Genomic DNA, 21,004 nt, shown 5'->3' with positions numbered 1-21,004 from the left:
CCTCCCCTTCCCTCACCTTCACCTTTTTTTTTCCTCATTCATATATCAGTTAAATACCAGAAATATTTTGTCTACAATTATAGTAAGAATGATCAAATAAATCGTATATTGCATGGACCAATATGTATTTACACATATTTCATAATTTTAGAATTAAGATGTCATAATATTATTTTATTTTAATAGTTATTGTAATATCATTCGTTATTTTGTACTTAAGGTCTTATAGTATCTGAGTATTTTCCAGAGTACCTAATGATATCTGTATATCTAACATAGAAAACAGAATCTTTTTCTCATGACTAAGAAAGATTTCCACATCAGATATGTGAAGCAGATACTGTATAAAAATTTTTGTTTCTTTTTGTTTTGTTTAAATCTTGATCCAAAGTTGTTCTATTGATTTTATTTTCATTTTCATTATTTTTTTTATATTTTAATTTTATTTCATTCTCTGAAAATTAAAGAAAAGAACTCCTAAATAAAAACCTTATTATACATGAAAGTGTGTTTCAGTTTAATCATTGATTGTCATCCATTTCATGTAATTTTTACATACAGTGAATTGATTTCGACAGCAAAATTTTCCGAGAGAAAATCTGAATAAACAATTATCCATATATATATACAGGTTTAAGGACGATGTCTATCGACCATATCAAAAGAAAGTGATTCAGTCTTGCTTTGTTTTTGAAATATTAGTTATAGAGCTAATGGAAATACCTTGCCTTTGATTGTATCTTGATGGAGAGTACATCATTTAGAAACATATGGAGCTAGTACATAATGGGACCGAAGCTAAAAATGCCAGTGCAATCATGTTAATCATTTAAATTGCACTCTGTTTTTAATATGATCTAAATGCATAACCTATTTTTATTGTGTGTTTGTAGTGACAAGAAATCTTACTTTTAATGTCTTCGATTTTGTTTTGTTGTAATCCTGCAGCATTATTGAAATTATGAAAGTTTCAATTACAAATGATTGACTAAACAGTGCTATTTTTTGTAACTAACCAATTAATTAAAATATTGAAACAAGCCTGATGTATTTTCCTGTTCTTGACTTTATTGAGAAAACAGATCATTACAGATAAAGAAAACCATTCAGCCGTTTATTCCTTATAACAAAATTAAAGGGACATGTTCACTATGTTGTTGCTTTACATCTCATAAACAGCCTGAGTTATTTAAGGAAGTGCCAGGTTTGGATGGTGGAGCAAAACTACTGCTCTGCTGCCAGTACCTGGCTGGTGCCTAACATAGACCTGAGACCTGTGACCCAGAGGTGTAGGGGTAGGGATAAAGGCAGTCAGATACCGCACTGCAGCCAGTACCTGCCTGGTGCCTAACATAGACCTCGGCCCTGTGACCCAGAGGTGTAGGGGTAGGGATAAAGGCAGTCAGATACCGCACTGCAGCCAGTAACTGGCTGGTGCCTAACATAGACCTCGGACCTGTGACCCAGAGGTGTAGGGGTAGGGATAAAGGCAGTCAGATATCTTCATTTCTCGGCCACCAAGAAATGTTAGATTTTATCAATCATATTTCATATTTATCTTCAGCAGCATAATGACTGCTTACCCTGTATATAACAAATCTTCTGAAATATACCTTATCATTTTCTAATATTGTTATACAAATACTGTACTAGTTATTATTTGCTGTAAAAGGAACAGAACAAGAACCCTGATGATGTCCTTATAGATATATCTTTATCAATATCAATTTTCACATTTAACTGTAACGTGTGTTGTGCTGTATGAAAAAAAAAGAATAGCCACAGACCTTGTCAGCCATTTTATTTCAATTACAATGTGCTAATCTATACAGCTTATTTTACTTTGATATGATTGCGTGGTTCAATGCATTTGTTATCAACATAATTACGAGGTTAAACACAAAAAATGCTAAGTTAAGTAATTCTCGAAATCTTAGGGTAGAACCAGTTCCCTGAAGTCATAATAAATCACCTCATTAGTTATTGAAAATCATCTAATTAAGATGGAATGTTTCTTACAGGAATCTTAATAGATCACCTCATTAGTTATTAAAAAAAACTAATTAAGATGGAATGTTTCTTACAGGAATCTTAATAGATCACCTCATTAGTTATTAAAAAAAACTAATTAAGATGGAATGTTTCTTACAGGAATCTTAATAGATCACCTCATTAGTTATTAAAAAAAACTAATTAAGATGGAATGTTTCTTACAGGAATCTTAATAGATCACCTCATTAGTTATTAAAAAAAAAACTAATTAAGATGGAATGTTTCTTACAGGAATCTTAATAGATCACCTCATTAGTTATTAAAAAAAACTAATTAAGATGGAATGTTTCTTACAGGAATCTTAATAGATCACCTCATTAGTTATTAAAAAAAACTAATTAAGATGGAATGTTTCTTACAGGAATCTTAATAGATCACCTCATTAGTTATTAAAAAAACTAATTAAGATGGAATGTTTCTTACAGGAATCTTAATAGATCACCTCATTAGTTATTAAAAAAAAAAAATAATTAAGATGGAATGTTTCTTACAGGAATCTTAATAGATCACCTCATTAGTTATTAAAAAAAACTAATTAAGATGGAATGTTTCTTACAGGAATCTTAATAGATCACCTCATTAGTTATTAAAAAAAAAACTAATTAAGATGGAATGTTTCTTACAGGAATCTTAATAGATCACCTCATTAGTTATTAAAAAAAACTAATTAAGATGGAATGTTTCTTACAGGAATCTTAATAGATCACCTCATTAGTTATTAAAAAAAACTAATTAAGATGGAATGTTTCTTACAGGAATCTTAATAGATCACCTCATTAGTTATTAAAAAAACTAATTAAGATGGAATGTTTCCATCATGAGTCATAATAAATCACCTCATTAGTTATTAATAAAAACTAATTAAGATGGAATGTTTCCATCAGGAGTCATAATAAATCACCTCATTAGTTATTAAAAAAAACTAATTAAGATGGAATGTTTCCATCAGGAGTCATAATAAATCACCTCATTAGTTATTAAAAAAAACTAATTAAGATGGAATGTTTCCATCAGGAGTCATAATAAATCACCTCATTAGTTATTAAAAAAAACTAATTAAGATGGAACGTTTCTTACAGGAATCTTAATAGATCACCTCATTAGTTATTAAAAAAACTAATTAAGATGGAATGTTTCCATCAGGAGTCATAATAAATCACCTCATTAGTTATTAATAAAAACTAATTAAGATGGAATGTTTCCATCAGGAGTCATAATAAATCACCTCATTAGTTATTAAAAAAAACTAATTAAGATGGAATGTTTCCATCAGGAGTCATAATAAATCACCTCATTAGTTATTAAAAAAAACTAATTAAGATGGAATGTTTCCATCAGGAGTCATAATAAATCACCTCATTAGTTATTAAAAAAAACTAATTAAGATGGAATGTTTCCATCAGGAGTCATAATAAATCACCTCATTAGTTATTAAAAAAAACTAATTAAGATGGAACGTTTCTTACAGGAATCTTAATAGATCACCTCATTAGTTATTAAAAAAACTAATTAAGATGGAATGTTTCCATCAGGAGTCATAATAAATCACCTCATTAGTTATTAATAAAAACTAATTAAGATGGAATGTTTCCATCAGGAGTCATAATAAATCACCTCATTAGTTATTAAAAAAAACTAATTAAGATGGAATGTTTCCATCAGGAGTCATAATAAATCACCTCATTAGTTATTAAAAAAAACTAATTAAGATGGAATGTTTCCATCAGGAGTCATAATAAATCACCTCATTAGTTATTAAATACAACATCAAATTATGATAGAATGTTTCATACAGGAATCTTAATAGAACACCTCTTCAGTTGTTAAAAACCCTAATAAAGATGGGATATTTCCTTCACAAGTCTTATTAAATTAGCTCATCAGTTCTCAAAAAATAAAACCCTGATTAATGTGAAATGTTTTCCACATTATAAAAGGCTCCAATATCCAACTGATTTTAAAACAATAGGAATTATAACAATGATACCACAGGTATACAAATAAGCATGATCACGTCAAATTTTGACCATAACGTTTCTAAAAAAAACTTGTTTCTGATAAATATTGCTTCAGGATTCAGTCAGATGCCACATAAAATATATTTTTCTTGTTTAAAGTTGTTGAAAATCAAACGCTTGTATTGTATGTAACATCTAAGGGGCGTGGTTGAGGCTATAAAACTGGATGTCACCTTTACAAAAGTTACTTACAAAATAACAGCCCTGTTGTCTTGACAGGAATATGTGTTGTTGTAATAGCCTACCACGTATCACCATGGAAGGTTTCTGCTTGTAGGGATATTAAAGTCATTCCACATGGCCTAGCACATTTATTGGGACATTGGGACTTTTTTGGGACATTGGGACAATGGGACATTTTTGGGACATTGGGATATTAGGACATTTATTTCCTAAGCTTTCTTTTGTTCCACCAGATGTCAACCATCACTAAGAAATGACCAAGCAATACCTATGTAGCACATATAATTTACGTGTAGCTATCGTTTAGCCAGTTATTTTTTGCGGGGATTGAAATTGAAAATGATAATTTTGCTATTTTGCATACATAAACATGGCCGCAAAAACATGATATATTGAGACACAGGCATGTTACACATTGTTTTACATCCAAATCAGAAATTTTAGTTTGTAGAAAGATTCTTTAATTGTATTAAAAGAAATTTCCTAAAATTTTGACCTGAGAAAATCACCAGCTGTACAGTATTTAGGCTTGCTACTGAACAATTGTGAATCAAATTACATACCAGCCTGAAAATGTCTATTCATTAAACGCTTCGACAATGGACATAAGATTATCAATTTTAAGATTCATATCGTTAAAGCAGTACTTTTGAATGTTACTTAATTTACATAATCAGAAGCTGATTCCATATAAGGAAGAGCTAATTGCCTTGAATTTCTACATGAGCATGTTGACATACATTAACACGGTCATGTACATAAATTTTCAAGGTATTTACCACAGTGGTAACATGTTAAAATTGGTTAAAAACATGACAATTTAAAATCAAATTTTAAGAAACCAGGACAAAATCAGCAAGACAATACTAACGTGAACATAATTATAATCAAAACTCACATTCAATAAAACTAGGGCAAGATATAAACAAAAGAAAGATGTACATGGAGACTACTAAAAGAACTTGAGTAGTAAGACCAGGCATTCTGGGAGAGTAAGCGTCTTATGCTTCATCGACGACACTAGTCAGATAAAGGTTGGTCAGCCGAAGTAAGTAATGTCATGTTTCTGTTTTTTGCATATATATTTCTCTAAGTCAATATGGTCAATCTTGAGGATCTCCTGTATATTTTGTGTAAGATATTATGCAAAACCAGATGTACTGGAACGCCTATTCATTTTAGAGTAACATCGGAAAGTCTGAAATGTCAGAATCATCGGTACGTACGGTTACTCTATTGTATTCTCTTCTTAACAATAAAGACTTAAATATATCTTATTATAAGACATATTTCTCAGTTGTCCTTTTAGTTAACTAAGTATGTTTCATAATTTGCTTCTGGATGTATTCCTCGAGTTTGGACTCTGACAATGATCTGGCTATCTTCATGGCATCTTCCAAATGTTTCTGTAACAAAGAAGTGGAACCAGAGAGAAGGAGTCTGATGATAGAGAGGCGGTGAGATGGTTTACATTTCTTATGTAGAACTTCTGACAAACATCGGTTGGAAACTTCTCCTCCACATCTGAGAAGACAACCAATAACTCTTACATCACCTAATCTTACAGCGCTCAACAGGGCGTCGTTCTTCTCAATTGCATCCCACTCCCTTGCCCTCAATACAAACTGTACTGCTGGAAGCCTTTCGGTTGTTTTCCACATTTTATGAATAGCGTTCTGTAGGCTTTTGTCTGTAAATTCTGCTCCTCTTTCATAAAACATGGATACGAGCTGAAAATGTCCAACTTCTAAAGACTTCTGTAAGGCATTGTCCATCTGCTGTTTATTGTACTGACGGGACTTCATCATATAAATCACTAAACCGTACGTATCATACGCCATATTTTTATCAACAATGGCGTACTCTAGACTTTGGTCACTGAACATGGCTCCGTGATCATGTAAGTAGAATATCACATCAGTATACCCCAGTTTCACAGCTTTGTCCAACGCCTTCATCAGCAAGTCATCCGACCAGTCTCTTGATTCCTGCACTAGGCTGACCATTTTCAGTCTGTTGTAGCTCTGGTAGTTCCGAGTGTTATCCATAGCATTTGATAAGCTGTCATTGTCGCATGGAATATTCATCTCGTGAGTCAGGTGTTCAACGATATCTATGCCACCTTCTTGAATTTCCTTATTCAAGACTATTGTAAGCTCATCTGTCATACCTTTGCTTTTTAGTAATCTAAATGACTTTTCCTTTAGCCCTTTGACCTCCTGTAGTTTAAGGAGTATATCACTAGTAAGTAAATTGGTTTTTATAACCTCAAGAATTTGATGGATCGCAGGAGAGTTTGTATCAGATGCAAAACGAATGGCACAAAGATGCATTTCTGGCGACCATTTATGATTTTCTAGAATGTATTTTATGACTCTGATCTGAACATGATGTTCAACATGCCATTGAAGAACATTTTGAAGACTAGAAGTATTGAACTCTGCTCCCTCAGTGTGTAAGTAATCAACAACATCAGGCCTACAAAGGACCAAAGCCTGATGTAATGCATTGCTCAGTTGGTCAACTGACCATTTTCTACACATTCTTACAAACTTCACAACATTTAGTGTGTTACATTTCCTTCCTACAGCGGTTGACAATGCGTCGTTTTGGAGTGTACCCCCCTTGTGCCTCAGGAACAATACAGTGTGTAAAGATCCTGACTCCAACGCAGCATGGATTGCTTTAGACATATCCTCTTCTGACCATTCATGATTGGAAAATACATATTCAACTGAAATGGGGATACAATATGTAAGTGATTCAAAATCAGTTGTGTTTCCTTTCAAAAACTGTAACAATGGTTCAAGAAATATCTTTCTTTCTTCTGGTGTTTTTCTGTCTATCATTTCTATCTTCGCCACCAGCGGATCATACCGCCGTTTACAAACATTCACTAATGCATCATGTGAAAACTCAGCTCCACCTTCCAATAGGACCTTAATGGTGGTATACGCACCGAAGCTTACGGCTGCATCAAGAGTCTCCGCAAGCTGTGTAGGTGTCCAGTTTGTTGCTTGCATTATCGTTTCAACAACAGTCTCAACTCCTGTGCAGTTTGTTCCTGCTTTTCTTACAAACTCGTCATGAGACGGTTTCCCACCTGCCTTAACGAGAACCTCTATGTGCTCCGACTTGTTAAGATGAATCGCTTCGGAGAGCATAGAGTTTAACTGCGCTGCATTGGTAGTTGATGAGAATAGCAGAAAACGAAACATGTCCAAATCACAGCTGTGTAACGCATGTCGAACTACTTCCCCGTCAATTTGTCCAAATATTCTTTTAATTGCAATGACATCAAGTAATCTCTTGTGTTTTGAGTCCAGCATTGCTTTAATCAGTTGAGAACAATGCTTCTTCAATTGAGGGGATTCACACATTTTTTGTAGCGTATTGAAGTCCATTTCTTGAGCAGCCATTTCCATATCTTTAATACACAGACTTTTTGCATTACTTGAGGGATTTGCGTATGATTTCTGTGTCAAATACTGACTACGTATCAATCTTACTTCGCACATTTTTGCACTGTTTTTTAGCGTTTCACGAAGATGCTTTGAATTTTTGTAGCTGTTATGCTCTTTGATTTCTGATTTTGTCCAGATGTTCATAGACAAAACAAGCTCTACCAATTTAAGTTCTTCAGATTTAAATGCTAATTCAAGATATTCGGCTGTGAGAATCGCCCCCTTTTCAAGCAGAATGGATATAGACTCCAAACGTCTATGTTTCAGAGATGTCTTTAGAGTTCCCTGTAGTGATTTTGCAAACTCCAAAATACCGTATTCTTCAACAATAAACTCATCAAGGTTGAAATTAAAGAATGCTCTTAAAAAGAACGAATTACTTGAACATTTTTCTAAGAAGCTGACAGAATGAGCGAGGAGGAAACTTCTGATATCACCTTTTGTGGTAATGTACTCGAAAAGACAATCCGCAAACTCTTGGTTACGGAATCTGGGGAATGATTCTAATGTTATGCTACCTTTCCCTTCCATAATCATCCTGTATATTCGTTTTGAAAGATGTCCGAAACAATCAACGGGAACATGCAATGTGCATAATTCTGTTTCATCATCTCCCGCAACATCAAGCTGTTCCAATATCACACGGTTGCTACACTTTTCCAAAATCAATTCTGGGTTTTCTTTTCCAAAGACAAGACTAACGCTGTCTGCAATTGATTGGTGACCAAAAGTGAACACTGTATTTTGTCTGGTTAGATATGTTCTATCTAGTGCATTCAGTCCGTCTTTGAGCATGGCCAATACATTGCCAGTATGTATGACGCCACAAACCTCTGCTAATACCTTCAAATTCTCATAATCATCTTTTTCCATTTTTAGACGATTGAGCTTTCTGCTATCTAGGGTTTGGTCATTAAGGAAACAATATACTAGCGCAAAGTACTTGTGAGGTTCAGTGAGTCTCATTCTCTCTATCTCCTCCGTGAGCATTTGGAGAGGATTTCCGAAAAACTTTTCCCCTTTCTCAAAAAATGTGTCATTGGTAAAGAAGAGATTACAAATTTGAGCAAAACCTATAGAAATATTTGACGGAAAGAGACGAATTTCATGATATGTAAGGGGCATGGTAGACATAACGCGCCCGCCAGCCTGTCGTTGATTAGAATGCTTATTGTAGATATCTAAACGTTCGTTATATGTTAATTTGTGGTCGACAGTCAAATCTACGGTTTTCTTTTCAGAGAGAATATGGTCACTTATCATTTCGCTCAATACACCTGATTCTCGCCTGGCATCTTTAAGTATATGCGTGCGAGAAGTCACTACCAAACAAACATTACCCTTGTGTAAACATTGTAATATTCTATCAAAAAATGGTGACCATCCATTCAAAAGCCCTGTCTGGTAGTTGGTTTTCCCAAATATGTCATCTACAAATACTACGATATCATCTTTGTCATTGACGACGTCACTCCAGTCCTGTGGAACTGTGATAAGTATGGGTGTCTTACGTTTGATAGATTCATCAAGGTTGCCGTCTCTTAACTTCTTACATATTTCTCTACCCAGAGTTGTCTTCCCTTCTCCCGTTACTCCAGATATGACAACCATATGGTAATCCTTTATACGTTTGACAACTGCTTTTTCCGCTGCTGTCCTCGTGACCAGTATATTGGCTGTTTCTTCAATGTGTCTTTTTAACATTGTCTCGGCATTTTCTGCAACATAGAAGACAATTGTTTGTAATAAGTAGATACCTTATAGCTCAACTGTATACAGTTTCTTGGAAATTGCAATCCGAATTCTCAATACGGATTGCATCTCATCTCAAAATTGCTCGTTTCATCCTGTATTAGAAAAACAACTTTCAGACTATCTTAGGAAGTGTAATTTAATGTTATGAATACATATATTAGTTAAACATTGACCTGCCTGCCTAATTGGTCTAAGTAATAGGCGGTACTATGCCGACCTACTTGACACCATTACGACTAAGTTTTGAATTTGTATGCAAAAGTAATAGATGTTACTAACGCTACTAAGTCAGTGAAAAGAACATTAGCTTGTCTAAGTGATGGACCTACGTAATAGACCTGAATTGTTAAAATGTAGGCGGTGGTTATGAGAAATCAATGTTGGTCAAAATAGGTGAAGAAAATAGATTTGAGAATTCAACAAACCCAATATTCAATAAATTTTTGATAATTTTCAAGTTTGAATTATTAAAAAAAGACTGTCAATTACATGTGTATTAATATAAACGATGCATGCTAGCTGCATGTCGAAATAAGTGTTTTCAAACACTTATTAGGTTATGCAAATGAACTTTTCGTGTATATATTTCAATGGCAAGAACAGTGAGTTTATAAATCTTTAATACGCTGACACAAGTGAGTTTACTTATAAAAGATGTTGATAATAGTCAACTACAACAATGACAGGTCAGCAAGGACCCTGCTATGTGATTGGAAATCCCACCACCACCACTAACCAACCCTGTGACACACACCCCAGAAGGAAACAGTATTTGGTTATTGTGATAAGTGTGAGTTGCCTCTGGGTCTGAAAAGTAATCTCTAGCAAGCACTTTCATTAAGAAAACATTGTATGAAGTGTTATTAGCTCAAGGGAACCCAAGTTATGTTACGGAAACCAAAATTCTATTCAGAGTGACAGTTATCTGGACCATTGACCATACGACCTGAAAAGCAATCCAAAGCAAGCCATTTTAGTAAGGAAGCATTTTAGGAGGAATAGTTTGACTGGCCAAAGCAAACTTATCAAAAGGAAACTAATTTTTCTATCTGTAGTAACAGTGACATTGACTTTATTTTCGAAACTGAAAGCAATGTGGAAGCATTGTATGAGGTTTGAGTTTGATTTTCAAAGCAAATTTGAGTTATCACAGGGAAACTTTTTTTTATTTATAGTAACAGTGACCTTGACATTTGATCTTCAAAACTGTAAAGCAATCATAAGCAAACACTTTAAATAAGAAATGACTGTATGAAGTTAAGGGTAGATTGGCCAAAGCACACTCCAGTTTTCACACGGAAACTGAATTTCTATTTATAGTAACAGTGACCTTGGCCTTTGACCTTTGAAGCTGAAAAGCAATTCCATGCAAACACTTTCAATAAGGAAGTCAAGTGCTGACAGATGGGCGGGCAGGCGATAACTATAGGTCTCTGCACAAAAGTTCGGGGCCCTACTAAAACGTACATTTAATTTAATAATCTATTTGTGTTGATAACCACATTATATTACGATGATGTTACCTTCAAGTGTATTTCTTTTATCACTCTTCTGATTTACTTCCTCATCCTTCTTTCTTCGTTTGAGGTTGTCACTGTCCTTAATGGTATTTTCTGAAACAAAAACAAGCATTGATTAAGTGCTGACATGAAATGGGTACAATGGGGCGACCATCAATCAAAATGATGGCCACGTTCAACGTTGCTTAACTTAGGAACATGGGAACATAACCTCACAACCACAAAAGCTGTACACACAGAAGGTAGGGTATAAGATATTCTAGTCGCGAACAAAGACAAGTCAAGAACAGTTTCTTGTTTTGAAGCTAATAGGATTTACTTGTTTAGGATTTTGTTATTTCCCCTATAGTATCATTTATATTTAACTAGCATGACATTCTGTTATGGGAAGAACAAATTCCTCAACACCTGATGGTTGTTTATCATATTTATCTAAGTCTAGCTAAAGCTAAATTAACTAACAATAGTTACATAAACAAGATAAACAACCGTTGGAGAACTTCTGTTTTACTCATAATAATTTAAGTCATTAAAAATGTTTTTTCTGTAAGGATATTTACTGTCCGAATACCATCATGATAAAGAGTTGTGATATAGAGATATTTACCCATGATGACTAATAATGAGTTGTGATATAGAGATATTTACCCATGATGACTAATAATGAGTTGTGATATAGAGATATTTACCCATGATGACTGATAAAGAGTTGTGATATAGAGATATTTACCCATGATGACTGATAAAGATTGTGATATAGAGATATTTACCCATGATGACTAATAATGAGTTGTGATATAAGGATATTTACCCATGATGACTAATAAAGAGTTGTGATATAGAGATATTTACCCATGATGACTGATAAAGAGTTGTGATATAGAGATATTTACCCATGATGACTGATAAAGAGTTGTGATATAGAGATATTTACCCATGATGACTGATAAAGAGTTGTGATATAGAGATATTTACCCATGATAACTGATAAAGAGTTGTGATATAGAGATATTTACCCATGATGACTAATAATGAGTTGTGATATAAGGATATTTACCCATGATGACTAATAAAGAGTTGTGATATAGAGATATTTACCCATGATGACTGATAAAGAGTTGTGATATAGAGATATTTACCCATGATGACTGATAAAGAGTTGTGATATAGAGATATTTACCCATGATGACTGATAAAGAGTTGTGATATAGAGATATTTACCCATGATGACTGATAAAGAGTTGTGATATAGAGATATTTACCCATGATAACTAATAAAGATTTTAGAATATTTACCCATGATGACTAATAATTTTTTACTCAGTTCGACTACCGTCATAGTAAAGAGTTGTGATATATAAATATATCAAACATTGTAAATTATAGATGTTCCAGATGTAGTTATTGGTCCTAATTTTGTAGTTTATTTTAATTTAAATATTAATTATTGAATTACCTGAATGTTTGTTCTTTACTAAATTGATTTTTTAATGGCATTTATTATCTGGTAATACACATTCCATACATAAGCGGAGGCTGACCATTAATAGTAGGAGATTGGGTCATACATTGATTAGTTGCTATTTATAGCACACTATATAAGAAAAAGTGTACACTAGTCCAGGGGTCAGAGGCATGCGGACATAATGGAGGAACAAGGATTGTACAGTCTACTTATATTCTAATTTTTTTTCCAAACATTTTAAATTGTAATTTAAATTTCTTTTCCCACCACCTCCTCTACAGCCCACATTTTGCAATGTATGACACCGCCATTTCGTCATGTCTATTGTGTTTCAACAATATTTACAATAAAAAGTGTTGTATATAACATTATTGAGATTTATTCTATTGACATATTAATGCACAATCTTTGACCTGTCAACTGTTTTTCATAACAATATTTATAACTTTTTATAGGCGTTTTCGTATCACCATCTAAGACTCGTTTGTTGAATATGTACGTCTTTATGTATATGTGGTTTAATAAAAGCGTCCATTTTCAAATCATATGTAGAATTGTTGTTTTCTATTGGATTAACAAGTTTTAAAAACTCACCACAGTGATGATACATAATGTGAATCATTTGTAATAATATTTATTCATAATGAAGTGTTGTAATATAGGGATATTAACTCATGCTGACTGCCTTCATAGTAAAGAATACAATATCGGAATACCAACTTATGCCGATTAAAGTCATAAAAAATGGTTATGATTTAGGAATATATACTCATCCCAGCTACAGGCATTATAAAGGGATATTTAGTCACGCTGAATGTAGTCACAATAAAGGGTTGATATAGGAGTATGTACGACCACCATAAAAAGGATATAGGGATGTCATGATGTTGCCGATCACCTTACATAGTCACGTGATGTTGGGTTATTTGTTACCTTCAGTCGCAGGTCTTTTTCGATTTGCATTCTCCGTTGCCATTTCATCCTGTCTTGCCTTCTTCGGTTTGGGGATTTCCTCATCGTCATCAATTTCTTTCCGTGTATATGGTCAAATATGAAATATTAATTTCATCATTTATGCATCAGCAATACCTATGAACGTGATAAATACAGTGTTTATTTATATTCTACATGTATACTGATATAAATTAACTTTTATATTTTATTTTAAAATTAACTGATTCAATTAAAGTCGTAGTCTTACTTTATTTTCAGTTGTTTATTAGTCAATCTGATTAAAATGTAGATCTTGATTTATCTCCGATAATCCTTAATGAACGGAATGCATCGGAGTGGTTAAGTAAGATATGTATTTTAATCAGAAAGCCATTTCATCCAAGCAAACTAGCTTCTTCACCTGTTCATAACTGCACACAAACCTAAAAAGCAAAGTGTGTGAAGGGAGGGGGTGGAAATGGGGTGTGGGGGTGTAATAAGGCTAATGTGTGAGGTTGAGTGATAGACCACAATCGCTGTTTCTTTGCCTACCAGAACAGGAGACAAACTCTTTTATCAAAGTTTAACAGATATAGCATTCCAGGAACTACTTGTCACTTGAACCACCTGGCCTTATTCTCCTGGTACTTTTTCAAGTTTCCATGTACCTTCATTTGTTCATATTTTTGTATTTTGATTATGTTGACATGTTGGTATTGAATTGTGATTATGTTGACATGTTGGTATTGGATTATGATTATGTTGACATGTTGGTATTGGATTATGATTATGTTGACATGTTGATATTGGATTATGATTATGTTGACATGTTGATATTGGATTATGTTGACATGTTGATATTGGATTATGTTGACATGTTGGTATTGGATTATGATTATGTTGACATGTTGATATTGGATTATGTTGACATGTTGGTATTGGATTATAATTATGTTGACATGCTGATATTGGATTATGATTATGTTGACATGTTGATATTGGATTATGATTATGTTGACATGTTGATATTGGATTATGATTATGTTGACATGTTGATATTGGATTATGATTATGTTGACTGTTGATATTGGATTATGATTATGTTGACATGTTGGTATTGGATTATGATTATGTTGACATGTTAGTATTGAATTGTGATTATGTTGACATGTTGATATTGGATTATGATTATGTTGACATGTTGATATTGGATTATGTTGACATGTTGGTATTGGATTATGATTATGTTGACATGTTCGTATTGAATTGTGATTATGTTGACATGTTGGTATTGGATTATGATTATGTTGACATGTTCGTATTGAATTGTGATTATGTTGACATGTTGGTATTGGATTATGATTATGTTGACATGTTCGTATTGAATTGTGATTATGTTGACATGTTGATATTGGATTATGATTATGTTGACATGTTGGTATTGGATTATGATTATGTTGACATGTTGATATTGGATTATGATTATGTTGACATGTTCGTATTGAATTGTGATTATGTTGACATGTTGATATTTTCTTAATGTTTTGTTGCAACTACTGTGTATGTATCTATTTGACTGAAATTTAGGAATGAAGAGACGTAGTTTTGTATCGTAAGATTACAAAAGCCTTTCACAAAATTTATATCCATTTAAATGTTGATGCATGTTTAGAGAATGCTGTTGATGACACTCGTTGATTGCAAAAATTGTATTTCATAAATCTAAACGATTTTCATGGTGAAAATAGTGACTTATGTTTCATATCATCTAAATGATTTTGAAAATTACTTGAAGAGAAAAAAGTTTAAATGATATAAACAGAGAAAGAACGCCGTCGCATTCACATTATGACACAAATTATCACATTAACTCTTATAGTATCACATTTACGCTAACATTATCACATTTACGCTGATATTATCACATTACACTGATATTATCACATTTACACTGATATTATCACATTTACTCTGATATTATCACATTTATGCTGATGTTGTCACATTTACTCTGATATTATAACATTTACTCTAATCAATCGAAAAAACATAACCTTTTCTCAATATTAACGTCGATAATTCAGTTTATTCTTAAGTTTTTAACTCTACGAACACATAGCATTATTATTTAAACCGTCCCCACTTGATTGGCCATTCCTATTTTAAGTTTAAAGAACTAAAATGCACAATGATAAATCATGAAACACAAAATTTCTAGAAGTGTTGATTTTGTTGGCGAGATTTAATCAATGATAAAGATTATACAAACCGGTATGGATAATAGTCTGTTCTCCAGTATTTACAAAGTCAGCGTGCTTCACTTTCAAATTCTTAACCTGAAGCTTTGGTTGATTGATGACCACTGAAATACACATATTTTTCAGAACTTGATAAAAATCATCATGAATTATTTATTCTTTTCTGAACATCATTTACTAAATTACATATGTTCAATGAACATTTTAGGAAGAAACGGTATTCAGCTTTAAATTGGTGCCATATAAGCCATTTGCTATTCCAGATTGAATGAATGAAAACTTAACTCATTTTCCTGCTGTTGGCATTCCTGTCACGATAAACAATTTATACTTCAAATCATTACTCAAGGTATGATAACTTATTTGTATTTTTCAGAAGAAATTGATAAGAACGAGAAGAAATATAAATCCCGCAAGAGATATTCATTTATGTTTACATTTGCACTAATCTGTAATCTGCATAGACGGGAACGAAATAATTAAGATACAATGAATGACGTTCAACACGAGACCATTGTGACATTTGTGATGTAAAACCATAGAAACGATGGTTGTTTGCCATCAAAATGAGTGCTCCACTTAACGGATTATGCTGTGGAAAGTGAAAAGTCTATTCCAAAGTAAGACAATCCATATTTGCTATAAGAAATTAATATGGATATAGAATGTACTTATAACTGTTAGATTGCAGTATTATGACATTCATGGTCTGATATATAACACACAGAGTCTGCCAGGTAACATATGCCATATTGCGCTAGTATGCTATATAGTTTTATATACAAAATTCTCTCCTTTATAAAGACCAAAAATTCCACGAGACACTTAAAAATATCAACATCGTAAAACACCATTAAATCTTGATTCAAAAATTACAAAATATGACTTCTAGATTTGATATCGTCTGCACATCTTCCCATTACAATGCGCAGACTATGTGTTGACAACTGCACGTGGCCTAATATTGGTCACGAATAGACATCGCTTTTATCATGCTATCTTGATAGGAGTTGTTCATTCTTTACCGTTGTATATATATCGTGACAGAATTGAGTAGGTGATTGATTTTTGAAGCATTCAATCTTATTTTGACGCAGAAGTTGAAAATGAAGTCAAGAAATATTCCTTAGTTGGCTAGAATATTTACCGGTCACACAGGAAGCTTAACTCTGATGTCACCAGAAGTAATTATGGACACATCAATTTAACCAAAAGCCATCAAATGCATTTTGATTACAACACACAGATCATGAGAATACATTGTATGTTATTTGGCGAAGCCATTTCTTTCGACTGTTAAAATCCAAGATGGCCGCCTTTCAGCCAATTTGTTTCAGTGATCACATTGAAACTTTTATCGGCACAAATAGGGACACACAGGAAGCTAGAAGTTTTAGAAATGTCCATCCAGTAATTCTCAGGAAACAGCAATAAAAAACTTCCCGTCAAAATCCAAAATGACCGGTGTAGTATGATAATGGTGAAGTGAACCGCGGTTCATTTCACCATAATGGTATTTTGACCCCGGTTCATTTTTCCATGCTCCACAATACCATGCTATATTGGCAGTTATTTCACTGATTGGATTAAAAAATAATGAGTGGATAACCACATTTCACAAGCAAAAAAACATCGCCTCCCTCCGACAATTAACATGCAAATGCGTTTACGACAGCTGAAAATGATTCTGTATAGAATTTTGACTATATCATTCAGGTTTTGACTAAGTGGTGTTTACAAATAAATAAATGTATATACACTTTACCTTGAAGTGAAAGATTTGATTGTGAAACTACTCCAGTGAATGGGCCAGGTCTAGCTACTGCGCCTGCATACTCGTTGTTTGAACTTCTCTTTGTGTCTGTAGGATTTTGCAGTACAGACACAATAGCCTGGTTCAGTACTGAACTCATTATACTGTCTGCAAAACCGACATAGAATAGAAGTTCATATAACACAACCAGAAGATGTGACGTTTCACTGACTAAATTGTCATATTTATCAGACAAATGACTAGTCACCGTGGAGAACACCAGCATTGACGTACGTAGTGTACACGATGGTAAATAATCGACCAACATTTTTGGTTGTACTATAATGTTATGTACACTAAGGTAAAAATTGTGTGACGAGATGGTAAACAGATTATAGACCAAAAAATACACAAAATGGTAACAATGTACTTCGTTTAACACTTGGTCATAGATTTGTGAAAGTCTGTGGCTGCATCGTCCTTGTTAAGTATTGACCATATGTGGCATGTCTAGATGGCTCGTTAACCATATGCACACCCCCGTACGTGATATGTTTATATCAGTAAGCTAACATGGTGTGATGTTGATATCAGTAAACTTACATGGTGTGATGTTGATATCAGTAAACTTATATGGTGTGATGTTGATATCAGTAAACTTACATAGTGTGATGTTGATATCAGTAAACCTACATGGTATGATGTTGATATCAGTAAGCCTACATGGTGTGATGTTGATATCAGTAAACTTACATGGTGTGATATTGATATCAGTAAACTTACATGGTATGATGTTGATATCAGTAAGCCTACATGGTGTGATGTTGATATCAGTAAACTTACATGGTGTGATGTTGATATCAGTAAACCTACATGGTATGATGTTGATATCAGTAAACTTACATGTAATGATGTTGATATCAGTAAGCCTACATGGTGTGATGTTGATATCAGTAAACTTACATGGTATGATGCTGATATCAGTAAACTTACATGGTGTGATGTTGATATCAGTAAACCTACATGGTGTGATGTTGATATCAGTAAACCTACATGGTGTGATGTTGATATCAGTAAACCTACATGGTGTGATGTTGATATCAGTAAACCTACATGGTGTGATGTTGATATCAGTAAACTTACATGGTGTGATGTTGATATCAGTAAACCTACATGGTATGATGTTGATATCAGTAAACTTACATGGTGTGATGTTGATATCAGTAAACCTACATGGTATGATGTTGATATCAGTAAACTTACATGTAATGATGTTGATATCAGTAAGCCTACATGGTACGATGTTGATATCAGTAAACTTACATGGTGCGATGTTCATATCAGTAAACTTACATGGTGCGATGTTCATATCAGTAAACTTACATGGTGTGATGTTGATATCAGTAAACTTACATGGTGTGATGTTGATATCAGTAAGCCTACATGGTGTGATGTTGATATCAGTAAACCTACATGGTGTGATGTTGATATCAGTAAACCTACATGGTGTGATGTTGATATCAGTAAACCTACATGGTACGATGTTGATATCAGTAAACTTACATGGTGTGATGTTGATATCAGTAAACTTACATGGTGTGATGTTGATATCAGTAAACCTACATGGTGTGATGTTGATATCAGTAAACCTACATGGTGTGATGTTGATATCAGTAAACCTACATGGTGTGATGTTGATATCAGTAAACCTACATGGTGTGATGTTGATATCAGTAAACTACATGGTACAATGTTGATATCAGTAAACCTACATGGTGTGATGTTGATATCAGTAAACCTACATGGTGTGATGTTGATATCAGTAAACTTACATGGTGTGATGTTGATATCAGTAAACCTACATGGTACGATGTTGATATCAGTAAACTTACATGGTGTGATGTTGATATCAGTAAACCTACATGGTACGATGTTGATATCAGTAAACTTACATGGTGCGATGTTCATATCAGTAAACTTTCATGGTGTGATGTTGATATCAGTAAACTTACATGGTGTGATGTTGATATCAGTAAACTACATGGTACAATGTTGATATCAGTAAACTTACATGGTGCGATGTTCATATCAGTAAACTTACATGGTGCGATGCTCATATCAGTAAACCTACATGGTGTGATGTTGATATCAGTAAACTTATATGGTGTGATGTTAATAGCAGTAAACTTTCATTGTGTGATTATATTAGTAATATCTGCTGCTGTTAGATCACTGATACTTACCACTTGTGGAGTTGATGTTCATATCATCTTCTGTCATTACGTTTTCAGTGGGCTGTAAGTACACCAATTAAGCATAAAAACAAAGCTAGATTTATAAAAATACAAATATCAACATCTGCCTATATATGGAACATCATGTAGAAGTATGCTAAGGATTATCATTGCCATAATTAACTTATACATATTTCCAGAAGTTTTCTGGCCAGATAATTATGGTGTGGTTATTATCTATGTGACACAATGTAAAGATACAGAATTTAGGGTTCAGTTAATACATAAAAAATGTAAGGACAAAGTATTATTTTACAGAACGGATAGTGTTTCCTTTGATTAGAATGACCATACCTGTTGATCCCTATTTCCTGGTCCTGGGTTCGGTTCAATTCCTTGTGCACGAAGAAGGAGAGCAATAAAAGTAACAGCTCCCTTTCTGTCCATTTTATCATGTGTCATGCCACATCGAATACTGGCGATCGCTTTACAGAGGTATTCAAAGTTTGTTAGAAGACAATTCGGAATTCGAGGCACAAACTGCCCGACCCGTGCGCGGTACACTGCCAAATCCACGCCCATCGTCAGCTTAGAAACAAGGAAATAAAATATATACTTTAATATGCCCATTTGCATTAAGTGGAAGTTGTTAAATAAAAGGAAATAACATTAGTTTCATACTATTTCAAAGTATACAAATTTTGGCAGGAGGTGCCATATCATATTTGTCACCACTATCATAACAGTACCTGGATATTTTTTCTCCATCATAAAAGTATCCGGAGATACTTACCTGTACAAGAATAATATGTTATTTTAAAATTTAAAGGTTACAAATATTATACCCTTTCTAGATTTACTTGTAGGTGCAGGGGCTGGGGATGGGAATGATAGAAGACTGATCTAGAATATCAATGAATCTTACTGTTTAGCAGCTGTTCAGAATATTGATATATAGAACAACATGAAAACTATTATCCTGTGATTCTAGGAAAAATTTATTGCATACAGAATTATACATACAATCCTTACCAGAAATGATGAAAGAAGGCATAAAGTATAGTATAGTAAAATTGTAAATACTGATAATAGTAATTATCGTATGTAAATGGGGAGGATGCATTTCTGATAGCTATCATATATGTATCCAACATACATATTGATAAATCCCCCTTGATATTTCCTGGTGGCCCTCATATATGTATCCCCTTTTATATATACGATAAGTCTACCCCGGATACTTCTCTGATGCCCATCATATATGTATCCCCTTATATGTATGATATAGTGTATGCAATGAAGGATTACTGTAAGTATAATTCTATCTTGATTATATAAGGCAAATTCCATACAAATATATTACGCGCCT

General features: G+C 33.4%; 1 protein-coding gene across 1 annotated transcript; it reads right to left on the bottom strand.

The window, feature by feature from the left end:
• Nucleotides 1-5,042: 5,042 nt before the first annotated feature.
• Nucleotides 5,043-20,217, bottom strand: LOC132557854 (uncharacterized). The gene is made up of 7 exons (XM_060222382.1): nucleotides 19,990-20,217; nucleotides 19,645-19,696; nucleotides 17,414-17,569; nucleotides 15,660-15,752; nucleotides 13,391-13,486; nucleotides 10,996-11,085; nucleotides 5,043-9,435 (listed from the first exon to the last, which is right to left on the bottom strand). Exons 1-7 carry the CDS (start codon nucleotides 20,215-20,217, stop codon nucleotides 5,567-5,569), a joined length of 4,584 nt encoding a protein of 1,527 aa, XP_060078365.1. The 3' UTR covers nucleotides 5,043-5,566.
• Nucleotides 20,218-21,004: the final 787 nt, after the last annotated feature.

The sequence above is a fragment of the Ylistrum balloti genome, unplaced genomic scaffold (genome assembly GCF_031769215.1).
Source record: "Ylistrum balloti isolate Yb309-2 unplaced genomic scaffold, AGI_CSIRO_Ybal_v1 Utg370734, whole genome shotgun sequence".
In the NCBI taxonomy this organism is placed as follows: Eukaryota; Metazoa; Mollusca; class Bivalvia; order Pectinida; family Pectinidae; genus Ylistrum; species Ylistrum balloti.
This window is presented reverse-complemented; position numbering and strand designations above follow the sequence as displayed.

What these genes read in the sequence shown, in the direction of transcription:
- LOC132557854 (XM_060222382.1), bottom strand. Translation starts at nt 20,217, where the DNA reads ATGGGCGTGGATTTGGCAGTGTACCGCGCACGGGTCGGGCAGTTTGTG. An exon ending in ATCAAATCTTTCACTTCAAG is followed by an intron (nt 15,753 to 17,413) that starts GTAAAGTGTATA and finishes TGTGTATTTCAG; the next exon opens with TGGTCATCAATCAACCAAAG. An exon ending in TAAAAGAAATACACTTGAAG is followed by an intron (nt 9,436 to 10,995) that starts GTAACATCATCG and finishes TCTATGTTGCAG; the next exon opens with AAAATGCCGAGACAATGTTA.